Genomic DNA, 16229 nt, shown 5'->3' with positions numbered 1-16229 from the left:
TTTCCCTGAACTCTTTGCATTCAAAGGGGATCGTTGATATCTTCTGGGTAGCTGGAGAGCTTTGTAATTTCTTGGGAAAAGCAAAGCATGGTAAGGACATTCATGGAACAGCTGAGTCTCTCAAAGCAATAGCCAGGACCCAGCGAAGCTTCCCCTCCTCCTGTGGAGGTGAGGCTGTACACCTGGGGGTATGCATATGTCGCCATCCAGGGCTTACAGGGAAGTGCTTTGACATGTGGGTGTTTTGTTTTTAGGACCCCTACTCTGCCTTCTTTAAAATCGACACTGACAGGGATGGCATCATCAACATGCATGACCTTCACAGATTGCTTCTCCACCTGCTGCTCAATCTCAAAGACCAAGAGTTTGAGCGCTTTCTCAGCTTCCTCGGCTTGAGACTTAGCGTCACTTTAAATTTTCGGGAATTTCGAAATCTGTGTGAGAAGAGACCATTGAGAACAGACGAAGCACCTCAAAGACTCATTAGGTAAGAAGGCAGCGTGGTTCAGTGTCTTTTCTGTCTGCTGGCCGGTGCTGCCATGAAGTCTGGCGTTTCCATCGCATCCGCAAAGGGATACAAAGAATGGAGCAATTGTGTTTTTCTTTTTCTTGGTTCCAAAAAAGTCATACAAGAAATATGCATTCGGTGTAGACCAGCCAGAAAACACAGCCCTGGTCTTACCACCTGTGAGCATCATTTTTCTATTTTGCTGGGTATCATTTCAGTCTTTTGGCATATGCATATACTTACATATATATTCATATGTGTATGAAAAATATATATACACATACATACATACATAGACTTATTTTTCTATGTATTAACCTGGGGTCAAAAATATATGCTTTTTGCTCAGCCTTTTAAAATGTAAGCTTGAGAGACCTATGAGCACAGCCTGTCCTCTGTCCAAGGCTGGGCCCTTCCTCTGCAGGGCAGGCAGAGGGCTGTGCACAAACTCAGTGCAGTTAAATCTTTGTCAAGTGAACACAGTAACCTTCTTCCGGAACTGATGTCTCCTACCTCCTCCTCACCTCCAGATGTTAATCTAGGTGAAGGGCATGAATTTGGGGAACGCAGACCATCTTGTGGTAATTGACGGGCACTGAGAAGTTATCTGTGCCAACTGCCTCAGGAGATGCAAGAACTCCTCCAGCCGCTCCCCAAGCAGGGCTTCCCCCCAGACCCCTCCTCAGCCCACATGGCCTCTCCCAGCCAGGACAATCTCAGTGTCCCGCTGAGCTCCAACTCAGTGCTGCCTCCTTGGCCTTCTCCCAGGGAGAACGTACGCTCCTTGAAGACACAGTGGGGCTACTATCCGACCCCATCCAACAGTGGCACCAGGGGATGGCCTGTCCCCGTCACTCCCTGCTGAGAGCCGGCACACATGAGTGAGGTAGCTAGTCAGCTCCTCCTTGACCAATTATTATCACACGAGTAATTCCAAAGTGCTATGTGCTATACTAGTACCAAGGTGTGTCTTCCTACGTGATGATACAGCATCATAGTGGCACTCACTATGCTGTTTTGCCCTTGAGGCACTCACAGCCCCCAGGGGTTCCAGACAGGTATCGCTGCTACCTAGGCAAGGGCAGCTCCCTGAAAGTGGAGCCTCTGGAAGCCAAGGCCACTGGGCCAGACTACTGCGACACTTGGCTAGACTGCAGAAGGCCTTCTGATCTTGTATGCTAATTTCTCCCCCTGAATTCATAGGTTTTATTTTGCCTACTCTAAAAAAATTAAAAATAAGCAAGAAAGAAAATGATGATAGTCTCTTCCTAAGCAAAATGATTATCTAACACGTTAAGTTGGACACCTGCTTCCAACAGTTCAGGTTCTCAGGAGCTTTATTATGAGACTTGATTGCCTAACATTAAAACAAACAAACAAAATCCTTCCCCAAAAAGTTCTCTGGAGAAAGTTCATTTTCCATTCTCTGCAGAATGAACATGGAAAGTTTCAACCATACAGTGCAGTTTTCTGTTCAGATGACTCACCTTATTTGTATTTATACACTCAATCATCAAAGATTTTCTAAGGGTCTACTACGTGCTAGACATCATCCCAGGACTAGATAGTACAACAGTGAATAAGACCCAGATGCTCCTTTTGAAGGGCTCAGGGTTGAATACAAGGCAGGTACAAAAATAAAGAGCTACTTAGAAATAGAAGATGACCGAAGTGCCACAGGAACAGAGGGAGGCACCCGTGAGTTGCTCAGGAAAAGTAGGGACATTTGAGCTGGATCTTGAAGTTTGAGTAAGAGTTTGCCAGGTGCAGGCTGGAGGAAAGGTCATTCCAGACCAGGGAAGGGCATTTGCAAAATCACAGAGGCAGCTGGGCGTGGTGGTTCATACCTGTAATTCCAGCACTTTGGGAAACTGAGGTGGATTACAAGGTCAGGAGTTCGAGATCATCCTGGCCAACATGTTGAAACCCATCTCTACTAAAAATTCAAAAAGTAGCTGGGCGTAATGGCGCGTGCCTGTGGTTCCAGCTACTTGGGAGGTTGAGGCAGGAGAATCGCTTGAATGTGGGACATGGAGGCTGCAGTGAGCCAAGATCATGCCGCTGCACTCCAGCCTGGCGAAGAGTGACACTCTGTCTAAAAAAAAAAAAAATCACAGAGGCAGGCAGGTGTGTTGAGCACATTTGGGAAATGGGGAGAGGATGCATGTGTGGGAGCAGCCTGCATGGTAGGCCTGGTGAGGGAGGAGGCCAAGAGGGCAGGAGGGCAGGCTGTGAAGGGTATCATCTTCCATTGGTAGGCAGGGAAGGCTGTATGCTATGGGGTGAGGAAGTCACACTGTGCTTTAGAAAGATCCTTCAGCATCCTGGAGTGGAGGGTGGACACAAAGGAGGACAGGCTACAGCCCAGTGGGACCTGGCTTGGTCCCTGGGGTCTGATGGAGAGACAGCTCTGAGGCCCAAACCAAGACATTGCTTTAGAAAGCCAAGTCCACCCTGGCTAGGCCCTGTGCTGTGTTTCCTGAAGACATGCCCTTTAATATCCCAGCAGCCCTGAAAGAAGGCATTCCTAGCTGGCTTCACAGATGAAGCCCTAGGAGTGGGGGGCTCAGAGAACAGTTAGTGACATGGCTAGAAGGACACAGATAATGAGTAGTGGGGTAGGGATTTGAGCCCAGGGAGCCTGTTGGGAGGGGCCGCCTCGTATGCCTGGATAGCCTGCCCTGTTCCACCTCCACCACCAAGCAGACCTGGATACCGCCCCTTTCCGGAAGCCTTCCTGCTCTCTTGGTTGGACCCCTCTGTTCTCTGGGCCTTCGCTTTCCAGCTGCATCAGAAAAACACAATACTTTTGAAAATGTTGAAAGTTCATAACTTTGCTGAAAAGAGGACACTATCTTGTTTGCTTCCTAACTGCAAAATATTTGCATTTTAAGAAATATAAATACCAAATAGAATGAATGATTGGTCTAATAACTTATTCCTTTTTATTTATTTATTTTTTTTGAGACAGAGTCTCTCTCTGTCACCCAGGCTGGAGTGCAATGGCGCAATCTCGGCTCACTGCAACCTCCGCCTCCTGGATTCAAGCGATTCTCCTGCCTCAGCCTCCTGAGTAGCTGGGATTACAGGTACACACCACCATGGCTGGCTAATTTTTGTATTTTCAGTAGAGATGGGGTTTCACTATGTTGGTCAGGCTGATCTTAAACTCCTGACCTCGTGATCCGCCCACCTCCCAATGTGCCTCCCAACGTACTAGGATTACAGGTGTGAGCCACCACGTCCGGTGACTTATTCCTTTTTTTTTTTTTTTTTTTTACTACATCTTCGATTCCCTTCCAATCCTTGTTTAAAACACACTTGCCTTGACCATTTATTCACTTACAACATGCATGGAGTACATTTTGATGTGCAAACATCTTAAAAGATGAAAGAATATTCTCATTGTGTCCTTTTAGCAAAATTAGATAGTCCATCACCAAATACTGCATCAGATCCGTCCTGTTGGATGACTAACTGAATGAAAATACCACATTTCCTTTTTTATCCTCAGAAATGTATCATTCAGTCATCAAGCGCTTTGGCTGATACGATCAATATTACCATCATTGTTGGAATCTAGAGTGCTGTTCTGTCTCTGCATTTCTCTGAGTCATCTCATAATTGTGAAATCTCTTCCTATCTCGAACTTTGCGTCCTTAGCCATTTGGGCATAAAGAAGGAACTCTGAATTTCCAGCTGTATTCAGTGAAATCTAACACAGCACTACAAGCATGGTGTCACTCTTCTTTTATACGTTCCTGAGAAACTCTGTAGGACTTTGGCCACTGCAGCAGGAACACTGAAGGCTGATGTCCCAGGGCTGGTTCATTTCGACGTGATCTCATCCTGCTAGGTGATTCTGTCATTTTTGTTTTGTTGTTGTCTCTGTCTCTCATTTCTTAAAGCATAGTTGGGAATAACTGAAGAGTAATGATGAAATATTATTTAGGATAATATAGTAGATTACGAGGTTATAGTGAGATTAAAATCAACATCACTAAGACTGCATACTGTGTCAATGTGTCATAGATATATAAGAAGGTTTAATGGATCCAGATGATAATTGCAAAATAGAATGAGGTTTTTTTTTTTTTTTTGAGACTGAGTTTCGCTCTCGTCACCCAGGCTGGAGTGCAAAGGCGCCATCTCGGCTCACTACAACATCTGCCTCTCAGCTTCAAGTGATTCTCCTGCCTCAGCCTCTCAAGTAGCTGGAACTACAGATGCGTGCCACCACACCCAGCTAATTTTTTTTTATTTTTAGTATAGACGAGGTTTCACCACGTTGGCCAGTCTGGTCTGAAACTCCTGACCTCAGGTGGTCCACCTGCCTTGGCCTCCCAAAGTGCTGGGATTACAGGTGTGAGCCACTGCATCTGGCCAGAATGAGGTTTATTTTATAAAGAAAATAAGTGATTTATTTTGGAAGACATCTAAGAATAAAAGTCTTGAATACCAATCCTGATTTTGATATGGCACTCCTAGCTTCATAAAATAAACTGGGAGTATTCCTTTCTGTTCTATTTTCTGGATTGTATAGAATTGTTATTCTTTCTTAGATATTTGATTGAATTAACCAGTGAAATCATCAAGTCCTGGAATGTCCTTTGTTGGAAGGTTTGTAACTATAAATCCAGTTAATTTAATAGTTATTGGATTATTCAGAGTTTCTATTTCATCTCGAGTGAGTTTTGGTAATTTACATCTTTCAACATGTTGGTCATTAAAGTTGTCAAATTCATGGAATTAAAATGGTTCATAGTTTTCTTTTATTATTTTTTTAAGTATCTGTGAAGTGTTTAGTGAGATTCCTAATTTAATTTATGATTTTCATAGTTGGTGTCATCTCTCCTTTCTTCTTCATCAGCCCAGCTAAGGCTTATCACATTCATAGATCTTTTAAAAGAACTAGCTTTTGTTTTATTTATTTTTCTCAGTTTTTCTGTTTACAATGTCATTGATTTTGGGTCTTTATTATTTCCTTCTTTCTGCTTGTTTTAGATGTAGTTTCTCTTTTATACTTTCTTAAATTGGAAACTCATAGTTTTTATTTGAATCCTTTTTTCTCTAATATAAGCCATTAATGTAATGTGTTTCCCTGTAGGCACTGATTTAGCTGCATTTAACAAATCTGAATATGTTGTAGTTTTTATTTTTATTCATTTCAAATTATTTTCTAATTTCCCTTAAGACTTCCTCTTGGATCCATGGATTATTTGGAAGTGTGTTGTTTAATTTCAAAATATTTGCATAGTGTTCAGGCTGGATGTGGTTTCTCACGCCTGTAATCCTAGCAGTTTCAGAGGCTGAGCTGGGCATATCACCTGAGATCAGGAGTTTGAAACCAGCCTGGCCAGCATGGCAATACCCTGTCTCTACTAAAAATACAAAAAAAAAAGAAAGAAAATTAGCTGGGCCTGGTGGTGGGTGCCTGTAATTCCAGCTACTGAGGAGGCTGAGGAAGAATCACTTGAGCCCAGGAGGTGGAGGTTGCAGTGAGCTGAGACAGTGCCATTGCATTCCAGTCTGGGTGACAGAGTGAGACTCCGTCTCAAAAAAAAAAAAAATTGCATAGCGTTTAAATCTTGTTCTGTTATTGATTCAAGTTTAATTTTGTTGTGGTCAGAGAACACATCTTCTGTGCTATTCTTTTTAATTAGTTGAGGTTTGCTTTATGGCCATGTATATGGTTTGTCTTGGTAAATATTCTGTGTATATTTGAAAAGAATGTGTGTTCTGGTGCTGTTGGATGGAGTGTTCTATAAATGTCAGATCAAGTTGGTCATTAGTATTGTTCAGGTCTTCTATATTCTTGCTTATTTTCTGTCTCCCTATTCTATCAATTAGTAAGAGAGGAGTGTTGAAGTCTCCAGCAATAGCTTTGGATTTGTCGATTTGTTTTCCTAGTGCTATCAGTTTATGCTTCATATATTTGAAACTATGAGGAAAAAACATTATGTATTATAATTTCCTAGGAATTTACCATTTTTATTGTTACTCTTCTCTTTATGAAGTTCTAAGTTTCTCTCTCTATCATTCTTCTTCCCTTGAAGAACTTCCTATAGGATGTCTTTTAGAGCAGGTCTGTTGGAGACAAATTTCATTTTCTTTTATTTATAATATCTTTATTCTTTATTCTCAGAAGATATTTTTGCTGGATATACAGTTTGGGGTTGACAGTTCTTTTGTTCTGGCACTTTCAAAATGTTGTTCCACGGTCTTCTGGCCTCCATAGTCTGTGGCAAGAAGTATGCAAGTATTCAGTTTACTCGTGTGTTATATGCATATACCATTTTTCCAGGCTTCTTTATTCCTTTCTTCCTTCCCTCCTTCCCTCCTTCCCTCCTTCCATCCTTCTGTCCTTCCTTTCTTTCTCTCCCTTCCTTCCTTCCTTCCTTCTTCCTTCCTTCCTTCCTTTCTTCCTTTCTTTTTCTCTTTCTTTCTTTTTCTCTTTCTTTCTTTCCTTCCTTCCTTCCTTCCTTCCTTCCTTCCTTCTCTCTTTCTCTCTTTCTCTCTTTCTCTCTCTCTCTCTCTCTCTCTTTCTCTCTTTCTTCTTTCTTTCTTTCTTTCTTTCTTTCTTTCTTTCTTTTCTTTCTTCTTCTTTCTTTTCCTTCCTTCCTTCCTTCCTTCCCTCCCTCCCTCCCTCTCTCCCTCCCTCCCTCCTTCCTTCCTTCCTTCCTTCCTTCCTTCTTTTTTGGAAACAAGGTCTCTCACTCTGTCACTCAGGCTGGAGAGCAGCGGTGTGATCACAGCTCACTGCAACCTTGATCACTGGTCCAAGTGATCCACCTCAGCCTCCCAAGTAGCTGCAATCACAGGCAAGCACCATCATGCCTAAACTTTGTATTTTTTCTAGAGACAGGGTCTCACCATATTGCCCATGCTGGTCTCGAACTCCTGAGTTCAAGCAGTCCTCCCTCCTCAACCTCCCAAAGTGCTTGGATTACAGGCATGAGCCCCCGCACCAGACCATTCAGGCTACTTTCGAGATTTTTTTTTTAATCTTTTGTTTCTCAGATAATTGAGTATAATTTATGGTTTGATTTGTTTGATCATTGGGTTTTTGGTGTTTTTTGTTTGTTTTGTTTTTGCTCATCCCTTTTTGGATTTACCGAGCTTCTGAATCTGTAAATTTAGGTTTTACACCAAATGTATGGCATTTTCAAAATTCCTTTTCTGTACCCGTCTTTTTCCTCTCCTTTTGGTACCTCAATGACATGAAGCTTAGACCTTTTGGTTTTGTATCACAGGCTTTGTATCACAGGCTTTGTATCTCTGAGACTTACGTTATTTTTATTTTGTCTTTTGTTCAGTTTGAGAGATTTCTATTCATGTGTTTTCAAGTTTGCTGACTCCTCTGTCATTCCATTCTGCCACTCAGCCAATCCAGTGAACGTCTTGTTTCGGTTATTGTATTTTACTATTTCCTTTTTCCTTCTTATTTCTTTCAAGTATGTTTGCTCTTACTCCATGAATGTAACAGCTGCTTTACAATCTGACAATTTCAACATCTAGTTAATCTTGGGGTTGGTGTCTGTTGTCTTTTACCTTGAGCATTATTGAGATTTTTCTGGTTTTTTATATCAGTTTGGACTGTATCCTAGATATTTTAAGTGTTTGATTATGACACTCTGGCTCTGTTAAAATCCTCTGTTGTGTGTTGATGTTTTATCATTATTTTAGCAGGCAATCAGCCTAGTTAGTTTTAGACTGCAAGTCCTAACGTGCCTTCTGTGGTTTTAATATCAGTTTTGTTTTCAAAGTCATTGCAGGGCTCTTCAGGGAAGCCCACGTGTGCACCACCCAGAAGTCACTCTTAACTACACAGTAATCATGTTCTCAAAACTGGTGAGTTCCGCACCTGCACACATCAGAGGTGAACCTGGAACTTCTGTACAGGTGTCCCTTCTTCTAGCTCTCTCTTCTCTATGATTTCCCTCACACTCTGTAGCCCCCAAGGACTACTTTTCTGGGTCTTCTGGCTAGAAAATCTCAGGTTTTAGCCTATCTGTGCTGCTATGTGTGTCTCATGATGAGGGCCACGTTCAGGGTCCTAGTGAAAGAAGAAAAGAGAGAGAGAAAAAAATTAACACGGATTTCCTAATACTCCTTGAATCACAGGGCTCCCTTTTTCCATTTCCTCTGGTTAGAGAAAATGTTCACGTTTTGGCCACTGCAAAGTGCAGTCTCAGGATTGCTCTGGGAGGGTAATGAGAAACAAAAAGGGAGCTCTTGCCACTATTTGTCCTGAAGAGGCCCTCCATCCCAGCTCTTTGTTCAGAAAGTCAGCCTTTCTTTTGGACCTTTTTCTGTTCACATCTGCCACACAGTGCCAGAATTAGGATTGCTCTTGTCTGAGCTGGGAACATGGGAGGAAAGCCCCATGAAACTCATAACTTCATCATTCTTCAAGTCTGGATTTCTCCCTCCATTAGCCTTCTGTTATTTACCTTTTAGTGTCTTTCGTTGCTTTTTATATTTCGTGTAGGACTTTGGGTTGTCATAAGAAGGAGAGAAAGGGTGAAGTGTGCCTACTCCTTATCTGGGACCAGAAGCCCCTCCCAAGACCCTCGTACTGCCTGGAATGTGTTCCTGAAGTCTCCACACAGCTGTCAAGAGTGGCTCCCAGGTCTTCCTGATAGTTTTCCCTGCCCCATCCTTCTTGGTCACATGTAGTATCTGAAATTATCCGAATCACTTATTTTTCTTTTGTGTGTGTTCTAAGTTTTCCCATCACAGTGTAAGCTCCTTGAGAATGCAGACTCTTCACATCGCCAGTCATTGTGTCAGCAGGACCTAGAGCAGCACATACTGACTGCTCCTATGTGACTGTGACTGACGAACTGGCTGATAGGAAGGAAGGCTGGGTCTGACTGAGTGTCCAGATTAACAAGCTGGGCAGTAGGACAGGAAGTAAGTAACCGCTGGAAACCCTGATCTCTCGAGAAGGACAAGTATGTAAAATGAGAAAGGGGGAAAATGGATGGAAAATCAGTAGGACTCATTGATTTGCTCATGGATAGCAAAGAAATAATCAAACCTTATAGCCTAGAAAAGAAACCAGGATGTGGAAAGCAGGGGGCAGAGGGCTCTTTGGATATGTGTTTAGATAGTGAGATCAGTTGAGATGCATTGACTTTGCTGAGATAGCACACGCTCCTCAGGGGCTCTGTGACAGCACCTTTGGGAGATTCAGATGAGTCTTCTAGTGCAGGTGGGATTTAGGAGGAGTCTAAAGGTGAAGGCAGAAAAATAGACATCATTAGGACTTCCAGTCCTTTTAAGCAAAAGTTGTAAAAATGCAACGTAATTCCATCAATCGTCCAAAACCTTTCATGGTAAAGTAGTAATCAGAGATTGGCTGGTTGAGCTTTGGATCCCTGTCCACCCTTGACATTCCATGATTCTGTAGAGTCCGGTAGGCAGTTGGAGAAAGATGGCACAGAAAAGCAGGTGAGGTTGTAGTACAGATTTGTGGGCAAGCAGCATCACGGCTGTAGTTTGGGACCTCAGAAGAGATGATCTCTCAGAAGAGAGTGGGGAGAGGCAGCATAGTCAAGAGCAGGGAGAGTCAGGTGGAGAAGGAAAATCACAATGACAGCAGCATACACTAGCCAGGCACCAGGGTGGGTGTGCACATGGACTTTACACATTTTCCTCCACTCCTGATTTGTTCTCGTGTGTGGAAAGATCCAGGGCATCCCAGCCCCTCCAGCCTCAGCCTTTATTGTGCTTTACTGTGGCCCAGTCAGGGACCTGTGAGAACAGGGTCTTTTTTTTTTTTTTTTTTTTTGAGACGAAATCACGCCTGTTGCCCAGGCTGGAGTGCAATGGCTCGGTCTCACTGCAATCTCCACCTCCCGGGTTTAAGCGATTCTTCCGCCTCAGCCTCTGTACTAAAAATACAAAAATTAGCACAGGGTCTTTTATTAAGTGTCCATCCTGTGAGTAAATATGACAGAATCTTGATCATTTTTATCTTTTTTATTTTTGAGATGGAGTCTCACTCTGTCACCCAGGCTACAGTGCAGTGGTATGATCACGGCTGACTACAACTTCCACCTCCTGAGTTTAGGCGATGCTCCAGCCTCAGCCTCCTGAGTAGCTGGGATTACAGGTGTGCGTCACCATACCTGGCTAATTTTTGTATTTTTAGTAGAGATGGGATTTCACTATGCTGGCCAGGTTGGTCTTGAACTCCTAACCTCAAGTCATCCACCCGCCTTGGCCTCCCAAAGTGCTGAGATTACAGGTGTGAGCCACCGCACCCGGCCGTATCTCTAAATCCTGCAAACCTCACCTTGGAAAATGAGCTGAGAGTGTGAAGCTCCCCCACTGTTTCCCAACCATTTCCTGTAGTCTCCATTATCTCCCCAACTTGCAAATTCAGAAATAAAAAGTTTTTAGCTGTTTTCCTCCCAAGACACTTAATGTTATATTATGTTTCCCCCTTCTGAAAACAAATGAGCCCTGTTTGTTTTGTGTGCTGAAAAAAAAAAAGTTGAATATCATTTATCTGAAAATAAACAAGGACTTACAAAATTTAAGGAGACTTCCCTAACATGCAGCTGGAGAAATAAGACTGTATTTTAGGAATTAAGTTAAACCAGATGTGAAATAACAGACTTTAATGGTGTCCTTGAAACAAACAGGGGGATAGGAAAACCCTTCGGGAGATTAATGAGCCCATTAAATTTAAACACAGTTATTTATTATTTTTTTTCTTTTAAGACCAAAACAGAAGGTCGCGGATACAGAACTAGCTTGTGAACAGGCTCATCAGTATCTTGTTACCAAAGCAAAAAGCAGATGGTCAGACTTGTCTAAGGTAAGAAAACGACTGTTTCCTTAAAAGGAAAGAAAATCTATTTCAATGTTTCAATATCACTGGGATGATCAAGCCGTTCAGATCCAGCTGCTAAGATGGGAAAACAACTCAGTATACCCAACGTGGGGACTCCTGCTGTTCTTGAAAGACTTTCTCAAACTACACTCTCACATTCAAGGTCAAGTGATGTTTAGAAAGACAAGTAATTGTTAGAGTTACATGGGCAGAAGTTCCTGGCATTATTTCAGGCTTGATATGAATTTAAAAAGTATTAGGTCGGTGCAAAAGTAATCGTAGTTTTTGCCATAACTTTAATGGAAAAACTACGATCACTTTTGCACCAACCTAATACATGAAAAACAAGATGCTGTCATACTTAATTTTACACAAAATAAACATGGATTTTAAAGAGCTGTTTCTTCCTGTCTTGCCAAAATCATAGAAGCACATGTATAAGGTAGATACCTGCCACGTGCAATCATATAAACTCTGATTATGGTATTGAGATGGGCCTGTCTAACCCAACAGGGCCAATGACAGTCGGACCTACATGATAATGGAACTGCATGTGCAAACCTGAGTTTATCCTGAAATCTAGGCTGAGTTCACCACTTTATAATGACGGATATATTCCAGTTTCTTTATCCAGTCTGCCGTTCATGAGCATTTAGGTTGATTCCATGTCTTTGTTATCGTAAATAGTGCTGCAATAAACATACTGGTGCATGTATCTTTATGTTTATATTACATAAATATAATTATATAATTACTATATTAATATATTTATATTAGTATAATATAAATATAGTATAAATATATTTATACTATATATTTTGAATACATTTATAATATATAAATTTATAATATATGTTACATTTATACTATATATTTTAAATATATTTATAGTATATATATATTTATACTATGCTATATTTACAGTATATTTATAGTAATGTGGCAATTGTGAATGGGATTGCATTCCTAATTTGGCTCTCAGATTGGCTCTTGGTGATGTATAAGAATGCTAGCGGTTTTTGTGTGTTGATTTTGTATCCTGGGATTTTGCTGAAGTTGTTTATTAGCTGAAGGAGCATTTGGGCCAATACCATGAGGTTTTCTAGATATAGAGTCATGTCTTCAGCAAACAGGGATACTTTGACTTCCTCTCTTCCTATCTTGATCTGCTTTATTTCTTTTTCTTGCCTGACTGCTCTGCTCTTGGCCAGGACTTCCAATACTACATGGAATAGGGGTATTGTGTATTTTCTTCAAATATTGTTCAGTGCTAGTATATAGGAAAATGATTGACTTTTGTGTATTAACCTTGTATCCTGCAACCTTGGTATAATCGCATATTAATTCCAGGAGGTTTTTTTGTTGATTCTTTTGTATTTTCTTTATAGACGATCATGTCATCTGTGAACAAAGAGAGTTTTATTTCTTTCTTCCCTATCTGTATGCCTTTTAGTTTCTGTTCTTGTCTTATTGCATTAGCTAGGACTTGAGTATAATGTTGAAAAACAGTGGCAAGAGGGGTATTCTTGCCTTGTTCCTGACCTGAGTGGGAAATCTGCTTTCGCATCATTAAATATGATGTTAGCAGTAGGCTTTTTGGTAGACGTTCTTTATCAAGTTTGAGGAAGTTCTCCTCTATTCCTTGTTTACTCAGAGTTATTATCATGAATGAGTGTTGGATTTTCTCAAATGTTTTTTTGTATGTGTTGATATGATTGTGCATCTGTATCTGTTAATATGATTTTTCTCCTTTTCTCTGATGATATAATGCATTACATTTATTAGTATTCAAATGTTGAAGCAGCTTTATATACCTGAGATAAATCCCACTCAGCCATGGCATATCATTCTTTTTATACATTGCTGGATTTGATTTACTAATATTTCGTGGAGGATTTTTTTTGCATCTATGTTTATCAGAGATAATGGTGTGTCATTTTCTTAACTTATAATATCTTTGTCTGGTTTTGGCATTAGGGCAATACTGGTGTCATAGAATGAGTTAGGAATTATTCCTTCCACTTCTATGTTTTTGGCACAAGTTCTTGTAAAGCTTTCTGCTTATGGGTATCTGTCCCAGTAAGTTATGATTCTCTGTATTCACCTGTCTGTCTCTCCAGTTTTGGGGACAGTGGTTTGGCCTGTAACTCCACTTCTCTAATGATTTAAGAAGAGTTGTTAATTTTCCAATTTGTTCAGATTTTTACTTCTTGTTGGGACAGAGTGGTAACTTCCAAGTTTCTTACATGCCAGACTTGACACATGATTTCAAAGGGATTTTGAAATCCTACAGACTCAATTTTTTAAAAGCTTAATTTTTTTAAGTTATGGTTCTACCACGGAGTATATAAAATACATGTATATAAAATACATATATACAGTTTAAAAAAGTTTAAAGTAGTCACCATGTAATCACCATTCAGATGAAGGAAAAGAATATGGCCAATATCTTAGAACAGGAGCCAGCACGCTTTTTTTGTAAAGGCCCAGATAGCAAATATTTTTGACTTTCTGTCAACACTGCTCAATACTGTAGCATTTGGTACTATCAGACTTCCTATTTTTTCCATTCTAGTAGATGTATAATGGTATCTCATTGCAGATTTGATTGGCATTTTGTTGGTTATCAGTGAGATTGAATATCTTCATTTGTTCATTCATTGGTCAGGTTTCCTTTATTGTGAAGTGGTGGCCTGAGGCTTTAAATCTTCATACTGGTTTGTCTTTTTCTCATTGGTCAACAAAAACTGTTACTGTGGTCATAGTGTACACTGCTCTGTGGGTCCTGCTCTTTTGTAAGTGACATGTGGTGCAACTATCATCTCCCCTCAGTTTCTAATCTGTGTTCTTACCCTTTTTATATGGTGTCTTTTGATAAATATAAGTTCTTTCTAATGTAGTCAAATTTACTAACATCTCTCTGTAGGTCTTGTTTAAAAATTCTACCCTGGAGTCATCATGAAGATATTCTCTCACATTCTCTTATAGGGACTTGACAGTTTCAACTTTCACACTCAGGTCTTGAAATCTAGACTAGATGCTTCCCAGGTGTTGTGAGGCAGGGGCCCCGTGTAATTTTCTCTGTATGGAAGGCCAGCTGTCCCAGCACTGGTCATTGTGAAGTCCCCCTTCCCCTGGCTGATGTGAGCATCACCACTGCCTACATCATAGCCCGCGGGTGTTACTGACCTCCTCATTCTGTTCCATTGATCAGTTTGTCTGTGCTGACACCTACATCACATCTTTTTCATCACCATAACTTAATGATACATCTCAATTAATTGGTAGGCAACTCCCTCTATCCTGTTCTTCAAGAGTTTTGAAACACTTTGTCGAGTTCCACAGAGAAAATGACATCTTTGCTATTCTATTTGAGTTTTCTGATTCATGAACATAGTGTCTCTCCATTTATTTTGATCTTTAATATCTTTCAATAAAGTTTTGTACTTTTCTGTATACAGGCATTTCTCAGCTATCACAGATGTATTCCTAGGCCATTCTAATTTTTTATGCCCTTTGTAAATGTTATCTTTTAAAATTTCACTTTCTGTGTCTGATATATAAAAACGTGATTGATTATGCCCGTTGATATAGAATCCAGACCGCTTGCTAAATTCACCTCTTATAATAATTTATTTGTGGATTCTTTGTATTCCTATGTATACAATCATGTCAGTGAATAATAATAATTGTATTTCTTCCCCTCCTATCATTACACCAGTTATTCTTTTTCTTGCTTAATTTAACTGGCTGAGACCCCACGGTACAATGTTGAATAGTGGGTGATGGAGATATCCTCACTTTGTTCCTGATCTTAAGGGGAATGCTTTGTTCTTTCACTATTAAGTATCATGCTCACAGAGAATTCTGTAGATGTACCCATTATATACACCTCATCGCATTGTTATGAAGAAGATTAAATAAGATATTACTTGGAAACAACAGAAGATATTGCTGAGAACCACACTTGTTAGCTGTTATTCAAGTCTGTGGTCCTCTTATATGCCTGCCAATACCTTCTGTACCCCTCAGGGACATAAAAATGGTACCATATAATGTTGTCATCATAGCTGGAGTCTAATGTCCCTCATTTCCCCTCTCACAGCCAGAGGGCTAAAGTTAAACCTTCACTGGGATGAGGACCCTCCATCTCATTTCCCGGGCTTTGGTTAGCCCTTACTTCTAATTGTTTGTGAACCCAAGAATCAAGGTCAAACCCCTGATGCCACTCAGAAATCACCCCCTTCCAACACCTAACTCTCCTTCCCAGTTTGCTCTGTCACTTTCTTTCCAGGAGCGATGAGGACACCTGGAACTTAGATTAAAAGGTGATTAAGGAGGTGGATGGGGATACAAATTCCTTAGGTTGCCCCAGATATTGACTATTCAACATCTTTTCCACTGTCATGCACTCATTTCACATGTTCCTAAATACCATCTTCTGATATTGTAGCATTTTATAGAAACCGATAACGAGGGCAATGGCATTCTTCGACGCCGGGACATAAAGAACGCGCTGTATGGTTTTGATATTCCCCTCACACCAAGAGAGTTTGAAAAGCTTTGGGCAAGGTAAGTGGCACGTGAGACTGGCTGGTTTCAGTTCTTATGGACTAGGTTGCTTGCTGTGGCAAATTCAGCACAAATCTTTCCTGGATCAGGGTAACTGGGGGCTGAGAGTATTTTCTCTTGGTCACATCTGTCTCATCTCCTGTGTCTTTCCTCGTTCCTTGCTCCTTGTTGCTCATAGTAAGCAGCCTTGGTGGATAGGTTGGTCTTCAGCCAACACAGAGAACCCGGGTAAATGCTCATCATCCATAATAGACTTGAGAGGTTTGTATTTCCAAGGAACTGGGAGCTCAAGCCCAAGCTTTT

The 16229-nt window shown here is 40.9% G+C and overlaps 1 protein-coding gene across 1 annotated transcript in view; it reads left to right on the top strand.

Moving 5' to 3' along the window:
- The window catches only part of EFCAB6 (EF-hand calcium binding domain 6), a 274701-nt gene that overhangs the window by 179834 nt on the left and 78638 nt on the right, over positions 1 to 16229 (top strand). The window contains exons 20-22 of the mRNA XM_032261403.1: positions 255 to 487; positions 11243 to 11339; positions 15808 to 15926. Coding sequence (XP_032117294.1) covers positions 255 to 487; positions 11243 to 11339; positions 15808 to 15926 — 449 coding nt within the window. The remainder of the gene's footprint in view (positions 1 to 254; positions 488 to 11242; positions 11340 to 15807; positions 15927 to 16229) is intronic.

This window comes from Sapajus apella, unplaced genomic scaffold (genome assembly GCF_009761245.1).
Source record: "Sapajus apella isolate SASKATOON/1434 unplaced genomic scaffold, GSC_monkey_1.0 scaffold123, whole genome shotgun sequence".
NCBI lineage: Eukaryota > Metazoa > Chordata > Mammalia > Primates > Cebidae > Sapajus > Sapajus apella.
This window is presented reverse-complemented; position numbering and strand designations above follow the sequence as displayed.